Source organism: Astatotilapia calliptera, chromosome 6, assembly GCF_964374335.1.
Source record: "Astatotilapia calliptera chromosome 6, fAstCal68.1, whole genome shotgun sequence".
Classification (NCBI taxonomy): domain Eukaryota; kingdom Metazoa; phylum Chordata; class Actinopteri; order Cichliformes; family Cichlidae; genus Astatotilapia; species Astatotilapia calliptera.
This window is the reverse complement of record NC_137427.1, coordinates 30,254,004-30,277,068: the sequence shown is the minus strand read 5'-3', so window position 1 is coordinate 30,277,068 and position 23,065 is coordinate 30,254,004. Positions and strand designations below refer to the sequence as shown.

The 23,065-nt window shown below is 43.7% G+C and overlaps 1 protein-coding gene across 1 annotated transcript in view; it reads left to right on the top strand.

Annotated features, from left to right (window-relative positions):
- Positions 1-19,264, top strand: part of grin2ab (glutamate receptor, ionotropic, N-methyl D-aspartate 2A, b) — a 116,485-nt gene extending 97,221 nt beyond the window's left edge. The window contains exons 11-20 of the mRNA XM_026171575.2: positions 3,308-3,476; positions 5,753-5,906; positions 7,394-7,519; positions 9,791-10,020; positions 10,730-10,890; positions 12,897-13,084; positions 13,904-14,142; positions 16,159-16,342; positions 17,243-18,026; positions 18,121-19,264. Of these exons, the coding sequence (XP_026027360.2) occupies positions 3,308-3,476; positions 5,753-5,906; positions 7,394-7,519; positions 9,791-10,020; positions 10,730-10,890; positions 12,897-13,084; positions 13,904-14,142; positions 16,159-16,342; positions 17,243-18,026; positions 18,121-19,123 (3,238 nt within the window). The 3' untranslated portion in view covers positions 19,124-19,264. The remainder of the gene's footprint in view (positions 1-3,307; positions 3,477-5,752; positions 5,907-7,393; positions 7,520-9,790; positions 10,021-10,729; positions 10,891-12,896; positions 13,085-13,903; positions 14,143-16,158; positions 16,343-17,242; positions 18,027-18,120) is intronic.
- Positions 19,265-23,065: the final 3,801 nt, after the last annotated feature.

The following is a 23,065-nucleotide window of genomic DNA, read 5'->3' as shown; positions in this document are numbered from 1 at the left end:
TAAAAAGCACATTGGGGCTACTGCTATTGTGATTTGGTGCTATATCAATAAACTTATTATTGATATGTGGTATTCTGTGAAACAAGCACCTTATCTTGGCATCAACACAGTGTTCAGTAGATTAGAAAATGTTGATCATCAGAGGCATTAAATTTCTTTCAGCCTTTTTTGTTTTCATACCAAGAACATAGCTTTCTGGGCAACTCCGGGGCACTCATTTATGTGTAACAATTTTAGCAGAGGTTAATTTATGTTATAAAAAAAAGAACAAACCCCAGCCTGCACCACGCCTGGAGACAGAAAATGAAAAGATGTTTCATGTGGGACGCTGCCCAACCTTTTGTCATCGGCCATCTGGAGTGCTGCAACATCCACCAAGCCGGCCTCGTAAAGTATTCTGTTCAGCAGAACGCTGCAGCCTGCCCTGCCGTCAACCTCCCCAAGTTCTCCCTGCGCTCCCCACCTCCTCCACACTCTTCTTCCTCACTGGCTACCGGTGGCTGTTCGCATCGAATTCTAAATTCTGGTCCTGGCGCTCAAGGCTCCTCGGGGAGTCGTGCGTCCATATCTGCAGGCTGCGGCCTATCCAAACTCACCAGCTTGTGCTTTGTGCTCTGCTACAACTGGCCACTTAGCTCTCTGCTCCCTGCGGCAGCTTCGTCGTCATTTCACCTGGCCTTGACTTCTTCTTCTTTTTTTCTTTTTTTTTTGCTCTTGCTCTTCCCCAACAGCAAAATGTCCTTTCTACTCCAGGCGGGAAAGCAGAATTGCTCCATATCCTGTGTTGTAAAATATTCCCTTGAATATCTTGATTCCTCACTCACATTAAAAACAACCCTCATACCCGTTTGCTTAAATTTTTTTCTTATCATTATTTTTAGCAAGTCTTTATCTGATATCTGATGTCTTTATCTGGATCCCAGAACATTTTGTTATCTGTTATCAGCACTCTTGACAACAGTATCACAAATTCACACAGGCTTTGCCATGCTACTTCATTTAATGTGATTATTTTATATGTGTGTGTGTGTATATATATATATATATATATATATATATATATATATGACAACATAGTACACTTTTACTGTTACTGTCCACCTCATTGATTGATGTTTGTTCTGCACTGCATGTCATTTGTGTTGCAACAAATTGATAATTTTTCAGTTGATTTAAGATGAAAATGATGAAAAGATATTTTTGATAATAGGCCTTTAATAACATCAAATATAGATTCCTCAGATGTTATATCAGTTCAATGTGTTTTAACGTACATGACATTTGTTTTTAAGTCAGCCCAGCAGAGAGCTTTTGAGCCTTTTTTCAGCAGCGGCATGTCAAACAATACTGAGGACTCTTCTCTTTGAAAGAACTTAAAAGGCATTATTGTAGAGGCTGAAATATGTCGCATGCCGTCTTGAATGTATAAACAAAAAGAAGATATTTTTCAGATATACAGTGAAAGTAGAACTTTCTCAATTAAACTCCTCTTGGATTTGCTCCATTTATCTACTTTACAAATGGACACCTCGACCAGTGGCTCTCCGTGACAAGATAAGGCAGCTTTTCTATTTTGCTCATTTGCACATTTTGGATGTCCAGTTTGGAGCCCCTAAATATGCATTATAATCGACTGAGGTTAATTTTGTCACTTATTGAGTACCATATGTGTGCTTTCATTAACCACAACACAGCCCTAATGTTCAACTAACATCTCTTTTCTGAAGCATTCTGTGTCATCAATGCGTCGGTTCATCCAGACAGCAGAAAATAGTTGAAATTGTTCAGGATAGTCATTAGCGTGGGTTAGCATAGATAGGATAGGATAGGACTGTCACTGCTAACCACAGGGGAAGTGCAAAAACTCACCGGTAATTACTTTCTTTGAAGATTTCTTTAACAGCCGGAAGCCACCATATTAAAGGTTTTGCATCTGTAGAACTCAAAGAAGGCAGACGGGAGATGCCTCAGAGAAATGGATGCATCATAACAACCTCTGAGATTATCAGCACTGCAGGCAAGGACTATTAGACATCTGAATCACCTCTCATACAGAGCTTAACTTGTGACCTTAACCAGTCATCCGCTAGAGGGGATTGCTCTAAAATCTGAGGTAAAAAGACAAGTTTCTTCTACACTTGTCATGTTTATGTGCAGCACTTCATGTGCAGATGTCCATACATCTGTATACAGTATCTAAACCCCTACAGCTGCTACATTTACACAGTCACTACTTCCATATCATTTGCATCTGTTTGTTGTTATGAAAATAATCAAAGAGATGTACTATATGTGAACCTCAGACAGCCTGTTGGTGTGTGTGTATATGTGTCTGTGTGTTTGCATGTTCAGAGAGAGCCCAGCTGGGAAAAACTAATGTATACAGTATGTGTGCATTAGAACACCTGCGACACTGAGATTTTACATACTCAGACTCACTCACGCGTACGTATACGATGCTTGCTCTGGCTCTTTCTGTCTCTCTCGTACACGCAGTAATGATGCGCCGCAGATACAGTCGACTGCAGTTAAAGGATCTGTTAATCCTTTGATGTGTCGTGTCTTTGACAGTCGTTCTCGGTGTTCTGTGCGCGTGAATCCCTCAGTTCTTCATGAACTTTCTCCTGAATTGGAGTCAGCGAAAAAGGCAAGTGAAAAGGTCACAGAGCTGCTGCTCCCATCCGCATACAGTACGCTACATCAAAGATTGCTGACATGGGAACGGAATTAACTTTTCATGGAAATGCTTTTGAAAATGCTGGTAGGGTTTAATAGATTATGAGAATCATTTGATCCAACAATGCAGTTTAGTTCACTGCTCTGAGGTCCTCGGGGACGGCTGTCAGAAAAGTTTACTTAAACACCGGCTCGAATTCTGTGCATCCTATGTGTGCGGCTGCGGAGTTTTTTGGGGCAGCATCTTCCTACAGACGAAAGCTGAGAAACACCGAGGAGGCAGAGCGAAAAGGACTCAGAAGACAGATGAGGAAAGGACAGCTGATATTTTAATTATGTGGGTTGGTTGTTCTGTAGAGCCTGGCTCTATTTAAAGCCCAGTAGCTTATGCTCGGTACCCCTGTGTTTTCATCTGGTTTGGGTAGCTGGCACTAAGGGAAACACACAGTCCCTCACACACAGACTGAAAGCTCTCTCTACCCTTTAGTAGTGTCATAATTCTAGTTTTACAGTTTGATGGAACCACCAGATGTGGAGCGAGCAGGCAGCTCGCACAGTTACACACATAACACTCAAATGTCCTCTGATATAAAAAATGACCTAATTCTGTTTGTGCATATGCTTGTTGCAGTAACAGCACATCAGGAGGCGCTTATATTAAGCAGTGCTGCAAGGGTTTCTGCATTGACATTCTCAAGAAGATAGCCAGGAATGTGAAGTTTACCTATGATCTCTACCTGGTCACCAACGGGAAACATGGAAAGAAGATCAACAACGTCTGGAATGGCATGGTTGGAGAGGTACTGCCTGTCTCTCTCTTAATAAATGAATGTATATTCTGTGAGTCTGACTTTCTGTGCAAGCATTTCAATTAACAATGATATGAAATAGAACTTTAAGTATAGCAGTGACGTAGTGCTGCCTGCTAAGTTTTTTTTATGCTTACGCTACCAGGCTACTTTTGCAAAATGAAACCTGTTCTCTCTCCGGGCGTAATATAATGATGTTCTGTGAGATGCCACCTGCGTTTCCTAATTACACACAAGATGTCGTTTAGAGTTGGTTCCTTCACATACTGGCACACAGATATATTGGCTGCCTTTAGAAATCAACAATGCCCACGTTTTCACTTAGTAGCTAGTTACAGCTAGTTACAGTTTGCCAGCACTGGGTTGGATTCCCTTTTGCCTTCAGAACTACCGAAATTCTTCATGGAACAGTTTTAGCAAGCCGCTCGAAACATTGCTCGCTGATTTTGATTGTCTAAGATGTGAAAATCGCATTTCAGCACATCCCAAAGGTGCTCCGTTGTTTTGAAATCTGTCAACTGTTGAGGCCATTTGAGTACACTGATCTCACTGTCATGTTCAAGAAACCAGTTTGAGTTGATCTGAGCTTTGTGACATGGCGCATTATCCTGAAGCAGCCATCAGAAGACAGGATGGATCCATGGTTTCATGTTGTTGACCTTTACTTCCAAAAATCACATTAGAAATCCAGACTGATAAGACCAGGAAAATGTTGGTATGCCTGTGCAAATTGTAGCCTCAGATCCTTTGTGTGGTCTTCTGCTGCTATAGGCCATCTGCTTCAAGGTTGGACACTTGGGACCTTTGTGTTTTGTTTTTAATTTGGCTTATTTTCACTTTCTGCTTTGGTTTAGGCACCAAACGAGACTCCCAAATACCCACATTTAGTTACGTTTATTAAAAGATGCAGTGTAAAATATGCTTCTTCACATTAGTAATGACACTTGTTGACAAATGACAAGTTAGGGGTGACAGACCTATCTCACTAACCATAAACCGGTCTGTCAGGGCATCGTGGGTAAATGAGCCATGCTAGTTTGGCCAAATGAGTAATAATTGATGGTCCTAGAAACGTGAATGGGCTGAGAGGCAAGGGGCCAGTTAAACAATAATATTTAGCAAAGTAAAAATGAATAAGCCGTAAGGGGGGGGGGCATTTTTCCCACTTTCATTTCCTTTAATACCGATAAAAGTGATTCTTAAAAAATGGATTGCTAATGGGGTTTTTTTTAAAGAGGCTCAGTAATCGCAATTGTTTTTTTTAATTTAATTAATTAATGTCTCAGTACAAGAGCAATACTGTTTAAGTGGGATGAACTTGAAATAAACTGCAGTGCCTGTGTTAGTTCTAATGAGGGAACTTGTAAATCTAATGACTTCTTTTTATTACTTTAAGGACAACGATGGAGCCCTGGGGGCACCGAGGCATGTTTTAGACTTTGGCTATAAAAACAATGCGATTAGTTGGATCAGTTCAATGTTTCTGGTTGTTTCACATAGTTTGTTATCAATATGAAAAACATAGAATATCAGCTTTGCTCTCAAACCTACAGTTTGCACTCTCAGATCTCAAAACACAGCACTGGGAGGTACTCTTTAATCTGTTTTGATTAGCTTCAAAGTGTAACAGAAATGCAACGACTGCCCAGCCGCTTGTTTCTTTTCACTGAAGAGTTATGTCCGTGGGTCCTGATTTAAAAAGGGGACAGGACACCATCAGTCTTACCCAATTCCTATCAATTATCTTATCTGGAAATGATTTATTCAGCCACAGATCATATTAAACCTAAACGCTGCCACAGGGAAACCTTTAAACTGAAATTTACACCAGAGATAATGAAACCTGACATTACGATCCACAGATCGTTCACGGATCAGACCACTAGAAGCCTTTCAACAATTACATTTGAAAAAGAAAAGCATAATATTTTATTTCCTACTAAAAAAGACATCTTCATGAGCAGAATGTCCCTCTGTCACAATACACTGAGACATTTACAAATGGTGGCACAATGAAAAAGACAGCTGTACTTTCACTTTTCATCGGATTGGCTGGAGCTCCCCTCCAACTATGGCTGACATTCCGAGTTATACCCTGTGATACAATGTGATATTTCACATCCAAAATAAAAAGCAGGAAAAAGTCAGAGTGAAACTGTGTGATGTTGTCCAAATATTTACAGAGCTCACTGTATTTATTTCTGACAGTGTAGGCAGTAAGTCATGCTCTCGGTATAACAGTGCTTCTCTCTCTCTCTGGTTGCTAGGTGGTGTATAAAAAGGCAGAGATGGCCGTTGGCTCGTTGACCATTAACGAGGAGAGGTCGGAGGTCATCGACTTCTCTGTGCCCTTTGTGGAGACCGGCATCAGCGTCATGGTGTCACGCAGCAACGGGACCGTCTCGCCTTCAGCCTTCCTCGGTAAATCCATCGCTCTCTTTTTAACTCGACCCCCTTTTTTTTTTTTCTTTTATTCTCTGGCGGTCCCCCAACTCAGTTGACTACTGGGGGCAGAGAAAAGGGGAGGTGCTTACATGTTGGCGAAGTCTTGCACATAAAATGGAATATTTTATTCAGACAGTATATGCTGGCCAAATTCCACTTGTACTCTTGACTTTATCTGAGCCTCAACACCCTAAGCACATTAATATTTCTACCAGAGCAGAGGAAGTGGAGCGTGCCAGCTGTTTTTTGAAAAGTCAGCTCAGACAAAGCACTCTTGATACACCCCTCCCCCCTTTCCTCTCCCCTGCCTTCTCCTCCTCTCCAGTTGTTCAGACGACTAGGAATTGAAGCGCTCCTCTGTGGTTGCCTAATGTCTTGTATTGTCATTGGAGCGAGGCAGGGAGCGAGGGGATGTATTGGTCCCAGCGTGTCAAGCCATGTGTCAGTATGCACGTGTGTGTGTGCTGTGAGAAAAACAAAAACAAGACATTTTTGCGATATTATATATACATACATATATATTTATATATATTTATATATTGGGACGTTTGTGTAGTGAGACAAGGAAGTGTGGAGAACGAAGGTGCTGTGGCCGTATGTATGTTAAGGGGTGAATGCTTTGTGCGTGTATTTATGTTAAAGCTTATTGTATGATTGCGTGCATGTATGCATGTGTGTGTGTTTAAGCAAATGTGTGTGTTGAGCCTGCGCCAGGGTATCAGTGACGGTTCAGTATCTCGCACTCATATTAGAGGCACCTCAGCGCACAATCTCTCAGGGTTGGCTAACTCTGGCAGTCGCATACTTACACATGCAGTGACACACACACACACACACACACACACACACACACACACACACACACACACACACACACACACACACATACAATTTGTCTGGGTTCAATGTCTCTGGCACTCATCCCGCTCTCTGAACTCCTGCCCTGCTACACACCAAACACACAAATAGATCACATACACATGCCCACAGCAGGGCACAGCAGATCACTCTGGGCTTGGTTCCTCTCTCTCTCCCCCCCTTTCTCTCTCTCCCTCTCTCTCCCTTTCTCTCTCTCTAACCCTTTCCTCTACCATCTCCCCCGCCCCAGGCCTCTCCCTCTCTCTCAGCTCTCATCCAAGGGAATAATGAGAAATATGGAAATGTGCTCCGTCAAACTCTCTGTGACTAACTCTCCCTCTCCTTCCCTCCTCTCTCACTCCATCTGTATCCCTTTTTCCCCTCTCTGTTTCTTCTCTATCATCATTTCCTCACTTTATCTCCCCCCTCATCCCTGTTTTTTTGTGTGTGTGTGCGTCTCTTCTTTTATTTCCGCGAGTCTGTCTGCCTCCACTTTCCCTCTACGTCCCTCACTCCTGCTCCTCCACGATATCTCGCTGTCTCGTGTACTCGATTTGCCTTTAACTCTTTCTGCTCCCTCTCTCTCTCCTTCTCCTTCCTCTCAGAGCCCTTCAGTGCATCGGTTTGGGTGATGATGTTTGTGATGCTGCTCATTGTCACAGCCATCGCCGTCTTCCTCTTTGAGTTTGTCAGTCCGCTGGGCTTCAACCGCAACTTGGCCCAAGGCAAAGGTAGACTTACACACACACACACACACACACATACAAAGAATATCACACCAATCGTTTTTCCCAGGAGCAAGACGCCCTGAAGCAAAAGAAGTGACCTATTATCACTTGACTTCAGACAGTTCAGGTAATGCTACAGAGCATTAGCATTTCTCTCCCAGAACTACCAAACCTGTAATCTGAGGCGTCATCAAAAACCAAAACTTGGAGCTTCCCTGTCGGCTCTGAATTGGAGATTAATGTTGTACAAAAGGTTGTGACTTAATTTAACATTTAAATCAGCTAAAGGCCGATCCAGAAGTAGCAAGTGAATGTTTTTTCCTTTGATTTTCCACTCAGCACTTCTGAAAGTTCAGGAAATCTATACAATGTGTTTAGCTTGCTGTTTTTTTCACCTCCCACTGATTGAACAATGAGTGCTTGGTTTAAAACTTTGTAACTAGATTTTTAACCTGAACATTTAGATCCATTTAGATTTGATTGAAGCCACAATTTGGAGATCTGATTACCTCTTTTGCTTTTTTTCATCTTCTTTTTTGTCTTTTCCTCTGAAACATATTAATCTGAAAAACATTCATTTGGGTTTGGCTCAACCCACCAAATTGGAAATTAGATCAGTTAGTGGACAAATTTGTTTGAGACTTTGATTTGATTGGCCAAAAACTTTTTCCACTATTTCTTTTTTTTAAAACCCAAGAAAATGCTTGTTCTTCACAGTGACATTGAAAAATGCTCAGGTTGAGTGCATTTTTACAAAAATCATCCCCCTGATTCTATTAAATTATAAAGCACTTTTTCCTTCATTTACAAATTATGTCTCTATTCTAAAATAGGCTGCCAATTATAAACACGTATTGTTTTAAGCATCACATGATGGTGAGGAGAAGGAGGTGGAAGAAGAACCTGTGCAAAAACACAGTCGGGTGTAAGAAAAAAACAAGGGTTTTCTGATTCTTATTGTTATTATTATTTTTTAAATTCATTTTAATACTTGGAAGTTAAAAAAGACGTTAGAAGACGTTACAAAAATTTATTTAATTCTTTAGTTTTTCATTTTTCTGTTGCAAATCAAGGTCAGTGAAATTACCATATTAGTTACCTTAGGGTTAGGGTTGGGCTGGTTAGATGCCATGATGTTGAGGGGCTGGGAGAAATACATATAAGCTCTTCGACTTCACAGAGAGGGGTTGAGGCCATTTTGGATGTTTACTGAAGTTTGGTTTCTCACTCGAAAAAGGGTTAACAACCAGTTGCTGTTGTTTTGACAGTAGAATGTTTCCCTTGCTCAACAGGACTTCCTTTGTTGTATTTTTCATGTAAAATATTGCAACATATGTTGACAGTTTGTTCTGGACCGCAGGCCTGACCAGGCTTAGCACTCGGACTCGGTCATGCTCTAGTATTACTCACAGAAAGTATTTTGGTTTTATCTTGATGAAATAATATATCATTTAGCATCATTCATGATTAATGGTGTCTTCACAGATGTGCACATTTGCATTAAAGCACTCCATATACAATATCAGATGGAAGCTTTTGAACTGTAAGTAAAAAAAAAACAAGCTGAATGGCCCCTCTCCTCTTTAGCCCAGAGCACACAACATCTCTAAGTTATCCATGAAGAATTTCAAATATTGATTCCCCCAGACCACAGGACCGTTTTTCCCTCAACTTGAGCTTTAAATTGTGTTTTTCTTGAAGAGTTTGAACTTACTGTTAGTGCAGCAATGACCTGTATTCACCAAGATTTTGATTTTCTGTAGTATTTCTGAACCCGTGCACAGGAATTACCACACATTACTGTAATCATTTAATAATAAAATACAATACAATTTTATTTATATAGCACATTTAAAAACCAGAGGTGCTTCACAGAACCAATTAAGAGCAATAACAATGTATATGTAGATAATAAAACCCCCAGTTTACTTTGTATTTTTATGTTAAGAAACAGCTACTCACGTTACCAAAAACCCTCATAAGTTCTGCTGGGTTTATTTTCTTTAGCATTATACAACTTTTCCAGTCTTCTGTTGCCCCTGTCTTAACTTTCCTTTTGAAACATGCACCATTTTCAGTTAAATGTAGTTGAAATGACTTGTAAGTCATTGCATCATTTTTCTAATTTACATTTTACACAAAGTTCAAACTTTTTGAAGTTCATGTTGTGAGTTTAAGGTTTTGTACACGGGTCCTTTCCCCGTTTTTTGACTTTTTCTTTATTGTTGCTCCTTCTTCTCCCCTGCCTGGTCCCTGTCTCCGTCTCTCTCACAGACCCACATGGCCCCTCATTCACCATTGGTAAGGCCATATGGCTGCTGTGGGGTCTGGTGTTCAACAACTCTGTGCCTGTGCAGAACCCGAGGGGCACCACCAGTAAGTTCATTGTCTCGGTGTGGGCCTTCTTTGCTGTCATCTTCCTGGCCTCCTATACTGCCAACCTGGCTGCTTTCATGATCCAAGAAGAGTTTGTGGACCAAGTCACTGGACTCTCTGACAAGAAGGTGGGGTTAAACACACACAAATGGACATGTAAACACACACGCGCGCACACATACACACACACACACACACATTCACAGTCAGGGTTGCTCTTGTAATGGATGCCAGCCCTGCAGCCAGACAGGACTCTCTAGGGAGCGCCCTTGGGCTTCAACAGCCCAAACCCTCTGGCCGTAGCTGTCACCACACTAACACTGCCAGCACAGCAGACCTACAGGCACACACACACACACACACACACACATACACACACACACACAAGCTGCATAGATCAAAGCCGTGTGTGTTTGTGTTTGGATGTGTATGAGTGTGTGTGTGTAGTTTCCAGGGGCTGGCAGTGTCAGCAGAACCCCAGCCAGTCTTACGCTAGACTGGACACACAATGATGATGACTGATGAGTCCACTCCACTGTCTCTCCCACCTCCTTCCTCCTCTGTCTCTTCTTGTCACTTTCCACTCTTCCTCCTCTCTCCTCTCCCTCTCCTTCGTTTTCACACTTTAGCTCCGACTCCTACTCTCGACCCCCCCCCCCCCCCCCCATTTTTTCACTCCTACTTTGTCTTCCTGCTGTCTCTCACCACTGCTCTTCATCTCTGAGCCTTTCTGTTTTAAAGTTTCTCTTTCCCTCTTTGTGCTCCTGTCTCACGCTGTCTTTACCCCCTTTGAACAATATGTCACTATTTCGCTGTACTTATTTTTCCTCACTGCAGTTCCAGAGCCCGTACTCTTATTCCCCTCCATTTCGGTTCGGGACGGTTCCAAACGGGAGCACCGAGCGCAACATCAGGAAGAACTACCCAGATATGCATCAGTACATGACCAAATACCATCAGACCGGCGTCGTGGATGCACTAGTCAGCCTCAAGACCGGGTACTGTTAACTTGTCAAGCCAACTCACATCAAGGAAAGATTCTTTATACCTGAGGCGGTCATTCTGTTGGCAAACACCACATATGCTTAAGAACATGTGAAAACAAACACAAAAAGAGTCATTGCATCATGCAGGAACTCGACCCCATGGGGCTAAACAGTAGCTTATGCTAAAATGCTGCAGTAACTGTGCTGAGTGTTTCTGTCACTGACATTGTCTGCAAGTGCTCATTATAGAGTCTTGTTGCTGCTGGAAAGAACGAGCTGCCAAAACAGGGAGAGTGTAATTTGTTCTGGAGTTCGCTACCTTTATTCTTCCATCTAAACACACACTAAATAGAAGGATGGCTACAGTGCTCTTATTTGTTCATTAGTTTTGCAGGCTTTGATCTTTCTCCAGAAATAATTTTCATTTCTTTGGTTTTCTTGTTCCGTAATAATTACTTTATTGATACTGCATATGAAAGAAATAAGGTTTGTTTTTTAATACACTAGGCTTTGTTTATACAGCATCAAAACTGTATAATGAAGACGTTCAGCAGCATCATCAGTATTTTGCTAACTTATTAGGCAAAAAAAAATGTTGTTTTGACAGAGAAAAATATAAACACTTGGGAGTCTGAGTTAAAATTTCAGTCCAGTCATGAAATGGTCTGTGACGCACATTCAGGACGCTCTCTATCCTTTAATTAATTTATATTGTTTTCCAGTGCTGTGCACAGTTACACAAGTGAATATTAGTTTAAAATTATCTGTGGAGCAGCAACTCTCAGCAACAACAGATCGCCCATGTATTCATTTCATACAGTATATGCGCATTTACATCCAAAGTATAACTTATATTTATGCACATGTCTAGCCCCAAGGTATACTCATTCTATTATATAAAACCAAAATGAAGTTAAGTGCAGGCTTCTTCTGTTATATGGGATGATGATAGAGGGTCCTTGTTGCCTTGTATTTGGTCAATCATTCATCAGGCTCTATTCTGTCGTTTTTTTTTCCTTTGCTGAGTTCAGATGTATCAGGCTCACATCTGGGCTAGTATCAGACACAAACTGTGGCCTCTTAGCTAGCAGCCCATAGTGTCAGTGCAAAAACAAGATCTAAAAACTGAAGGGTACAAGCCTGTTTATGTGAAAAATATCAGTTACACAAAATTATCTTTCCTTCTTGTATTTGTTTTTCACTGAAGGGGGGGGGGGGGGTTAATCCCTGGAGAGGTACGTTTTTCTTGGTTTTATGAGAAAAAGGCAAAAGTTCATACAAAAACTATAAAAATAGTAACTTCAGTTACTACTAACCAATTGTTACAGCTATTGTACAACTGAGCATTTTGGAAGTACCCCTATTCGTTTTCTTTCTGACTGTTTAACAAGAGTGATGCCACTTTGATTTCTAAATGTAAGAGTTTAAGCTAGCTGCCAGTTAGCTTAGAGCAAAAACAGCTGTCCTGACTCCACCAAATGTCATGAACACTACACCAAATGATATCAAAAGCTGAATAATTAGCACAATATTAGTTTAAAAAAGGAAGCCTAAAGACTACACATTCTGTAATATGTAAAGCTAACTGGCTTTAGCTTTCTATTAAATCAGTGGATCTCAAACACTTTCAGAAGGTGAAAATGGCTCACGTTCAAAATCTTGCAATTTTAATTAATAACATTAAATATTATTATTAATAATTTAGTTCACAGTAAAAAACTGAGCCAGTTTGACTGTCGGTGAAGTAAAAGTTTGTACAAGTATTAGTAAACTCTTTTTTTTAGCTCATCTGGCCAAAGGAACAGTGAGGTGTCTGCCACTGTGAGACATCCATCATCTGCCCACAATTCACAAAAAGCATTACTCTTCCAACGTTATTGGTGAGACTTTCATCTAACTTGGACACAATGATCACGTAATGGGACTTCACCCAAACCGAGCTCCAGGTCCTGATTGTTGTTTTATATTCTGGCTTCAATCTGTTAGTGCTTAATAAGTATATTGTATACTACTTACAGGAAGCTGGATGCTTTCATCTACGATGCGGCGGTGTTGAACTACATGGCGGGGAGAGATGATGGGTGTAAGCTGGTGACCATCGGCAGCGGTTATATCTTTGCCACTACAGGTTATGGCATTGCCCTGCAGAAAGGATCCTACTGGAAACGCCTGGTTGACCTGGCCATACTGAGCATCATAGGAGACGGTAAGCCGTGGAGAGCCATCTCAGTCACACACTGTACTGAAATTGAAAGTCTCTAAGTTGTTGGAGGACTTTGCTCAGTTGTGCCATCGCTCAGCTTTCTCCTCCTTTACCCCTCTCCCTCCAACACTCAGCCTCCCTCCTCCCTCCCTCTGTCAGAAAGCTATCAAGGGCTAGTCTTAACACACCATTTCATCATCATTACTCTCCGGGTTTGTGTGCGCGCATGCGTGTGTGTGTGTGTGTGTGTGTGTGTGTGTGTGTGTGTGTGTGTGTGTGTGTGTGTGTGTGTGTGCGTGTGTGTGCCCACCGTGTCCTGTTATGTTTACTCCTCCAGATTGTTCTGTATAATAAGCTGTGAGATGGTGCAAATGGAAGAAAGAGAATCAGTCGGACAGAAATCAAACTGCTGAAACCACTAAAGCGCTTTGCTTCACACACGGCCATTTTATTCAGGGCAAACACCCTCGTGCTCAAGCACACGCGTTCTCAGACACACTCAGTTTGATAATAATTCCTCCCATCTTTCCTTATCACTCCATCACTATCAATTCTTCGCCCTCCTCCTACAACCTCTTTTTTCCATTCCGCCTCCTGTCTCCTTTCCATTACGATCTATTTACCACTTCACCTCTCGCCCCTCCTCCCTTCTCCCCATCTCGCCTCATATGCCTCTTTTCCCACCACATCCCTTTCTTGCCCTCTGCCACCCATCACCTCGTTCACTTTTTCTCCTTACGTCTCGAATTCCTTTGCCTTCATTCCTCACGTTGTTCTTTTTTCCCCTCCAGTGTTAACCCTTCACATTCATCTTTGCAACAGGTGAGATGGAGGAGCTGGAAGCTCAGTGGCTGACTGGGATCTGCCACAATGAGAAGAATGAGGTAATGTCCAGTCAGCTGGATGTGGACAACATGGCAGGGGTCTTCTACATGCTGGCCACGGCCATGGGCCTCTCCATCCTCACCTTCATCTCGGAGCACCTTTTCTACTGGAGACTGAGATACTGCTTCACTGGTGTCTGCTCTGGAAGGCCGGGCATTCTCTTCACTATCAGCAGGGTAAGAAAGAGGAAATCATCACACACCTGGAAGCGTGCACAGGAACCCACATTTTCACAGCAGGAAGTTTTGGTTCCTAGTTTTCAAAATCTCACGCAGGACTTTAATGCTTCAGTCACACTGGAGCATTGCCAGCATTTTTGAAGCATGGACTTGCAGTCTTGTTGCCTTTGATTGTTTCACAGACAGGGGCCAAGTCTGCAACCACTCACAGTCAGTTCAAACAGACTTTGACGAGTTGGTCACCTCAACTATGTGCAGTTGGCTGCCAAATGTGAAAATATTCAATGCAATGCAATCGTCAGTTTTCCAAGTCACAAGGATGTCTCCGTCCTCTTTTACTCTAGTGTGACTGAGGAATAGATAGCTGCTGTTAGAATTCATAGCAGTGAATGGCACTTAGTGATAAAACAGGGCCCTATAGGGTATAACAACTGATGTACAACGCTCATTCAGACTGCAAGAAAGCACTGGATTTTCCTATATCAATAATGGGATGAGGGCTGTGAGTGTCTCATAATGTTATTGATGTTTAACAGCCCAGCCGGCTAACAGAGTTCTCTCAAAGAAAATCCGATAAAGAGAAAAAGCGGGCTAAACATACAGAGAATCTGCAAGAGAAACAAACATAACTATATTTGTAGATTATTTCAGGCCGAAGCAGAGAAATAACAGGGAAAAACAACTCAGCACATTATTGCGGCTGTGAGGGCCGGTGGAGAGCATTTGTGGTGCCTAACAGCAATAATTCAAACAGCACAGTAAATTTTAAGAAATGATTAGTTTGCTGCTGTCTTGTTGTGAAAAATTTCCTCTAAAACAAAGCATCCAAATTTTAATCCATTCTGTAATTTGCCTAATCTTTATGCTTATTCCGGGGCATCGAAAATACACACAGGGATGTGCAGAAAGGACTTTTCTAACAGATGAATCAGAAACTCACATAAATCTACGGGCCTGTGTGTGTTGCTGTGATTCAGCTGTCTGAAACTGTCTCAAACACAAACAGTTGTTACTGTTAGGATACAATAATTTTTTGCACGTGTGTGTGATTAAAAAGGAAGGAAGGGCAGTGTGATAATGGAGCCCAGCTGAGGCAGAGATGAATTTACTGCTGCGCGCACGGGCGACAGGATAGAGGAATCAGACAACTAAGAGGACGCGAGTTCATTTACATACACACAACGCCCTTCTCTCTCACACGTGAAAGTTAAAAAATATAGTGAAAGAACAAAGATATTCTCCCAGTTTCACCACTGCTAAATGTCATCCTGTTTGCTGATAGGCTGATGGCATCCGATATCGAATATTCTGACGTTCGGTGCGTCGCTGGCTCTCTTCTAAAAATGGCAACACATTCGCAGGTGGAGTGAGATGAGGGACAGGCTTGACCAAACAGGGGTACACATTGATATATGCACACGCACACACAAATACACACCCAAAAAACAAAATGGGCACACACAGACAGACCACTATTTCATTATTCATATGTCATGTCTCTGTGTTAGGCAGGGCTTTTATTCCAGACGAGCAGCATTTCACACATTAAGTGTTTTACAAAAAGAGTCCTGTGTGTGTGTGTGTCTGTGTGACTGTGTGTGTTTCTTGGCGTGCACATGCTGTTAGAGCAGCGATGCTGGAGGTTAAGTGGCTCTAGGAAGAACATCTCCTTGCACTCAAAGGCCCCCTCCAGTGACATCATCACCTAAATTTAATTTTCTAGGCGCCTCAGAAAGCAGTTCATCTAAAAAAGTGGTGATTATCTCTTCTAGCCACATTACAAAAACAAAATGAGGTTAAGGTTTGCAGTAAACGCACTGGAGAGAGGATGCAGAGGTCTCTGCTAATTTACCTCACAAGGAAATTAGTCTCGGGGATTGTCTGAACTTTTTTTGTGAAGTCACTGGGTTGTGAATTACACTAACTCTCTATTATCTCTCCTATCTCCCTCCTCTCCGGCTCTCATTTCCTTTCCTTTTCTTCCATTAATTTCCTCTCCTCGTCTCCTCTCAGGGTATATGGAGCTGTATCCACGGCGTTCATATAGATATGAAGAAGAAGGCACCAGAGCTGGGCTTCAGTCCTCAAGCCAACATGCTGCACCTGCTCAAGTCTGCCAAGTCCATCGCTTTGCCTTCTCCCAAACGCAACACAGTCGTTGTGCAGCCCAGCATCATAGACATGATGTCAGGGAAAGGTACTCAGTACACTCAGAGGGTCACTTGGAAATGTCCTTACTTCTTAAAGACAAGTCTATTTTATCATTTTAAATGGCATTGGTTAGATGTTGTTAGTGGTTGTTGGAATCATTGATGATAAATAACAATGAGCGGTTGAGGTGCCTTAAAGGTCGTCAACTGAAAGAATCATCCAAGCGTTTATGTGCTGGTTTTGAAGAGTGAAACCGACTGTTATATGGCCTGGTGTAGACAAGTTTCAGAAGAAAGTGTTCTTGTTTGGGGGGCATTTGGAGACGAACCGATGACTGATCCAATTTATTGCTTCTTAAATCAACAGTTTTCAGCCGGGCTAACACGATCAGTTTGCTGTCTAACTTAATAAACTTGCATTAGGCAACGCAATAAGCAATTCACACACTGTTGCTGGCAACGGGCCTCTGTTTTCCTACACAGTTATTCAGTTAAAAATGAATCATAATTTATGATGATGTCATGAATCATTAATCATCATTTGCAGATCTTCTGATCAGGTTCATGTTATATTAAATAAAAGCTTTAATTGGAAGAACAAGGGCATTTCTAAACCATAGAGGGGTTCTACTAACTGTATTTTCTGAGCTCTGAGCTCAAAACTAATATATTGTGCCAGCGCAAATCAGGAAGCCGTGTCACCTGTAATAAGATCGTTCACATAGCATCTGCCTTTTCTTTACATTGTCTGTATGCGTGAGTAAAGGTGACTACTTTCACCTTGCTGACTGTCATGTCCACGCCTTCCTCGTGATTAGAAATACATTAGATGTCACACATTGCATGTCGAGGCAGTAGATGATGTATCAGCTGACCTGGCTGAGCATCCAACCAATCATCCATATTTTGTATCTTCTGTCTAAGGTGCATCTCTCCTTGTCTCCTAGGTAACTCCCTCCATACTCTGCCTCAGAAGGGTCCTGGTCTCTATAGCAACGCTGCAGGTCCACAGGGCTTCCTGTCATTGTCCGGGAGGCACAAAAACCTCCTCAATAATGCTGCGCCATTTCCTGGGCAACAAAAAGCTCCACCCCACCAGACCAGCCCCAACAAGCCCCAGCTGTCAATCACAGATGACAACGGCCAAACCCGCCTCACCGGGGCGGGCCTCACTGCATCAAAGCCCCGAGCCTTGTGGAAGAAAAGTGTCGAGACCCTGAAGACTCAGCCGAGCGTCGTATCTCCAGGCCACAGCCCCGCCCCTGCATCTGGGCCCGGACCGCCACAAATGAAGAGCCAGCGCTACCTACCCGAGGACCCACAGCACTCGGACCTCTCGGAGTGCTCCAGTCGGCCACCGTCACACAAAGATTCTGACTCCATGGCAGCAAGGGGCGGATTTAAGCCAATCAATCAACTGAGGAAGAGGGGTGGGGGCGGTGGAGGAGCAGGCGGTGGAGGTGGAGCATCCAAGATCTACTCCATTGATTCAGACCAGGCCAGTCTCCAGTCCGTTCCCCCATACCAGCGAGACAGCCAGGGGGGAAGTGATGAGCACCCTTACCCCCCTGACCTGTTTCCACCTGACAGCACATACCCGCACACACTCTCCCACCAGTCAGACGCACCCATTTTGCAGCTGAGCGCCAGCCTCCTACACCACAGTCACAGCGCTGAGGCCGACCTGCACTCTCTGAAGGATAAGAAATACAGCACCTACACTCACAGCAGGTATTTTATTTAGCATTAATCGCACATAAAGCCCCGTTTAAGGTGCTTGTTTTGTCTCTTTGTGTATAATCAGCTGCGTCTTCTCTCCCTCTAGTGTGAAAGAGAAGGTCGGAGGTTCATTCGAAGCCCCAAGCGCAGGTCCAGGGACGCAAAGTGTCAGGCCCGGCCACTGTCGCTCCTGCCTCACCAAGCTGAGCGGTTACTCCAGCCTCTACACTGTTCGCTCGCCACAAGCTCGCTGCGATGCCTGCGCCCACCTGGGGAATTTGTATGACATCAGTGAAGACCACCTGCACTCGCACTACTCCCACACACACCCTCACCCACACAGCGCGGACATGTTCACGCACTACCTTCCCCAGAGCGAGCTGGGCCTGGTGGGTGAGGGGGACGGGCTTGTCAGCCACTTTGAGCCCACCCCTTCCTCCCCGTCCCCTCTCCCCACCTCCTCCTCGGCCCAGCACCTCCAGCTGAGTCGCCAGCACTCTTACGAGAATGTGCTTCCGGACGGCATTCCCGAGCGGCAGTCGCAGGCCCACCCCCACATGCGGGGGCTGAGTCTGCCTGACAGAGATAGGGAGAGGGAGCTGACCCTGGATGAGGGGGCCTATGCTAATGTTCTCACAATGCGCTCTGATCGTCCGCTGAGCAGCCGCAGCCCCCCCTCTCCCTCACCCTCCCACCACCACAGTTTGGACACCCCGATGCCTCTGCCGCGGCGCTCGAAGAGCCTCTTCCCCGACCGCCCATCCCACAACCCCTTCCTACAGTCGGCGCCGGGCACGGCACAACGCGATCCCGCCTCCCAGGCTACAACACGAATGCCACTGAGAAATTCCGCCCATGAGCTCTATAAGCAGCGAATGCCTGTGTCACTTACTCTGGGTAACCATGGCAACCATCACTTCAACCAGCATGGCGGCCAGGTCGACCAACAGGTGTTCTACCCTCCGCAGGAGCCTCCCGTTGTGGCCTACATGGTCCCACCTGCTGCCTCGCAGCCAATGAGCTATGTGACAGCGCCGCGAGCCTCGAGCGCGGGCGGCAACCGACCCCGGCTCTACCGCCGCATGCCCAGCATCGAGTCTGACGTCTGAGAGTCACACGCAGCACACTAAAAATCTCACTGAAACACACTAACACGCACGCATGCAAAGAAAGAGGTGTGTGTGACCGGACGAGGCAGCTCTGATTCTAAGCACATGCACAAGAAACACACACACAGACAGACACGCACACACGGGTGAAAAGCGGGAAGCTCGGGACTAAAAAGGTTAACAGCGAGTAAATAAATCATTGTTTTCTTTACCACACCCTCCATAGGTCAGAGATGGGAGGGCCACAGGGACAGCTGGAGGCACAATACAAGATGAAGAGAGTGTGTGTGTGTGTGTGTGTATGAGTGTCAGTGTGTGTACCAGCCTCGAGCCGCGAGCAACGAGGCACGAACTGACAATTTGTCCGACAAGACGGATCGACATCCTGTGGAATACGAGGGACACTGTACACGGTTTCTTAACGCCAGCAGTGGGACGTAAGGGAACTTGTGATGAAGTGTTTGGAAGACGAGCCGACCTGTCACGCCCTCTCACCAGCCTCTTGGAGATAAAGGGGACACACAAGAAACCCCTTTCTTTCTGAGATTACACACACGCATATTTAACCTAAACACACCCACCCCCTCTCTAGGACTCTCCTGTTGCACTATGATTTCCAGTCAACCCGTATGTTGTCTGAGCCTCCAAACTGCACTGCCAGCATGGCTTAAAGAGTAGTAAACTTCACTTAGAGTAATCCTTGACTTGAATGGAAACCACTATCTATGTAACAGACCGGACCGGGCAGCGGGCAGCTGGTCAGGAAACAGGTCTGAGAAGTGTATCGGCGCCCGCCCGCAGACGTACAAACACTCGAACACACACACGTGCTGTCTGTTGTTACGGGGGTGGGGGGGAACCACAGACTGTTTGTCACTGTTGATGTCAGATAATTGAACATTCCAAAAAGTGGTCCGAACGCGGCCACCAGTTAAAAGCCTCTCAGGATGAGGGTGTGTGTTCTAGTGTTTTATCGATCTAGAGACATACAGTATAGCATCCTTGCTTCCTCTCTTAGCTAGCCTTCAGGTCATACTGCATGCTTCCTACTGCCCTGTGTTACAGTTAAACTCCTATACAGGGTCATATATGCACACATCCATACATGCAGACACACACACATACACATACGCAGTAGTCTAGGATAGTAGTGTAGGGTTGGGTGTGTGTGTCGAGGCTACAAGATAGCTTCATTTTGTGCACTTTGTAGATTTTATACCCTGCCACCTACACAAGACGTTTGACCAAAAACACTTTTATACTGAAAAATATGAATATTCTCAGTCATTCGCTGAATAGATGTTTTTTCTTTTCTCTTAATTTCTTCTTTGGCATTGGGGTTTAGGGCACCGTTCCATTGTGAGGTCGGACATTTTACAGTGTTAGATAATGGGGTACAGCATCATGCATACAGTATACACAACACAAACTTGAAATCTTTCTCTTCTTTTTGAACTTTTACCCGCGCTCCATCTTCTCGCCCTGCCCCCTCCCACTGATCCTTTTCCTCCATCCCTCTCCTTAACCAGGTTTCCTCCTCGATTCTTCTTTTTTCACTCCCCCTGCTTCCTCCTGTAGAGTAGACCGAGTATGAGAAGATTAAAGTTCAGTCGTGGTGTTTTTAAAAAAGAAAAAAGAAAAAAAACTCAACATTTTGCTGGAAATCACTTAACATCAGTAGCTGTGAGAACTCGTTCGGCTCTCGTAGGATCCCAGTGCTTTTTTTCTAATAACTTTCTATGTCAAGCAAAGGAGCCGGTTTTAATGTCTCCGTAGTGAATTTAGAGGCTGAGTGTATCGCTGTTGCAGATTTACTCATCTAATGAATGCTCCTGGACGCGCGTCAGAGTAAGCTGGTACTTGTGTGGCTCTTGTGTTGGCGAGAACACGGCGCTGTGTTTCAGCACTGAGAGTCACGTGGCAACGCGGAGAGTTTGCAAAGTGACTCGTTACAGAGGCAACACTCGCGCACACACAGACACACTCAACAAGCTGGCAATGTGTGTATGAGTGTTCTAGAAATCCATAATCTACTGAGTAAGGGCACTGATTTGTTTTTTAAATTTATTAATTAATTTATTTTTTAACACAAGGATTTTGATGGAAAAAGGACTTGATATCCCATTAGCTGAGCGTCTGTCTATTCTCTTTCTTTCTATGCTCTATTCTCTCTCTCATACGCGCGCACACACACACAGGCAAACCACGCTCACATATATCTAATATATATATTGGCTGCAAAGAATGCGAGAGAGTTTGAACAAAAAACAGCACCTTTGAACGGTGAACGCTGCCCCTCTTTTGGTAATCTTAACAGGTTTGATGTGTGAGTTATATGCACAATATCAGGTTGCAATATTATACTTCTGTACAGAGAAAATCTTTGTTTTAAATGTTAGAAACTGATTTCATTTGTTTGATTTGAATGGTATTAAGTGTTGAATTCATTTCAATAACAACGTGGCTTTTTAATTCTGCTTCTTAAAAACAAAAAAAGACTGGCATGGTTTAGATTATCGTGATTTTGTTTGCTTTTGTTTTTTTGGGGTTTTTTTTCATTTATTTCTTTATTTTTCCCCTCTGGTGTGTTGCTGGTTGGGACCTCACTGTACAGTCGTCACTGCTGGGTTAATGACTAGTTAACTATGCCTGTTAACTAGCTGCACGTAGCTGGGTCATCTGATTCACACTCAATGAATAATGATCGTCCAGCCTGTGTGGTTAATACAAAAAAACCCCTCCCACCCACGTAGTTCCACTACAAGTCTGTGCTGTTTTACCTGTGAGCGAGTGTGAGTGTGTCTGTGTGCGTGTGTGTTTTACACCGTGCAGTCATTTATATAAGACAGAGGATGTGTGTATTTACAGGTTGTTTGTGGTGTGTGTGTGTGTGTGTGTGTGTGTGTGTGTGTGTGTGTGTGTGTGTGTGTGTGTGTGTGTGTGTGTGTGTGTGTGTGTGTGCTTGTGTGCTTTTCTGGACTCTCTTCCCTTCGTCCCACACGTAACCTTCTGACCTGGCTCTTACTCATACAACACAAATACAGCTAGGCACACACACACACACACACACACATGTTGCGTCTGTACCGTTGTGATTAAGCGAGCATGAGGTATGCGTTTTTGTATGTCCACCATCACAGGTTTTTACACCAACCTTTTGGTTTTACTTTCAGATTTTTCAAATTGCATGACGTGCTCGTGTTTCTGGTGGTACATATTTTGCTGCAACACCTAAGTTCTCCCTGAGTTAGACCTACTGGACTACACGAACCAACACGTACCCTTCCATGTCTTGGTCAGAGGCCTGGATGGTTACACTTCCTGGCTCCTGGCCCCATGATGTCAGCGGTAAGGCACCCGGCTGGCTCCCACATAGCCGCTATCGAGGAGCACACTTAGTGTTCCCGGGGCTCAGTACAGATCTCAGTTTGGCCCAGGTGTTCACACACAAACACACATACACTGTACTAGGTGGACAGAGTGTGTTGGTGTGTAGTCCTGTGGGTCTCCCTGCCGTGTATCTCACTTGTGTATAAGTTCAGGGGTTTCTAAGCTACTAGTTGTGTTGTAAATACTACCTTGTCACTCAGTACCTCTGTACAATCTGTAAATAAGTAAAGGTTACATTTTTCTACTTGTCTGGGTTGTGTCAGTTCTTCAGTCTGCCACTAACGAATTCATCTTTAAAGTGTTAAACATGAAGTTTAAGAAAAATAAAACACAATTATTCATTAGCCACTTTTAGACTAAACAGATCCAGAGAACCAGGAACCTTCCTGGCATTTCTACTGTCTGCATTAGCAGGGCTAATAGGAACTCTGAGGCGATGTAATGGCCAACCATCAGGTGGTGTCTTCTTGTTTTGATGCTTTATTGTCTTGTAATCCTATTTCAATGTCTTCATTTTCTGTATTATGTGCTTTTGGCCCAGAGACAACCTTT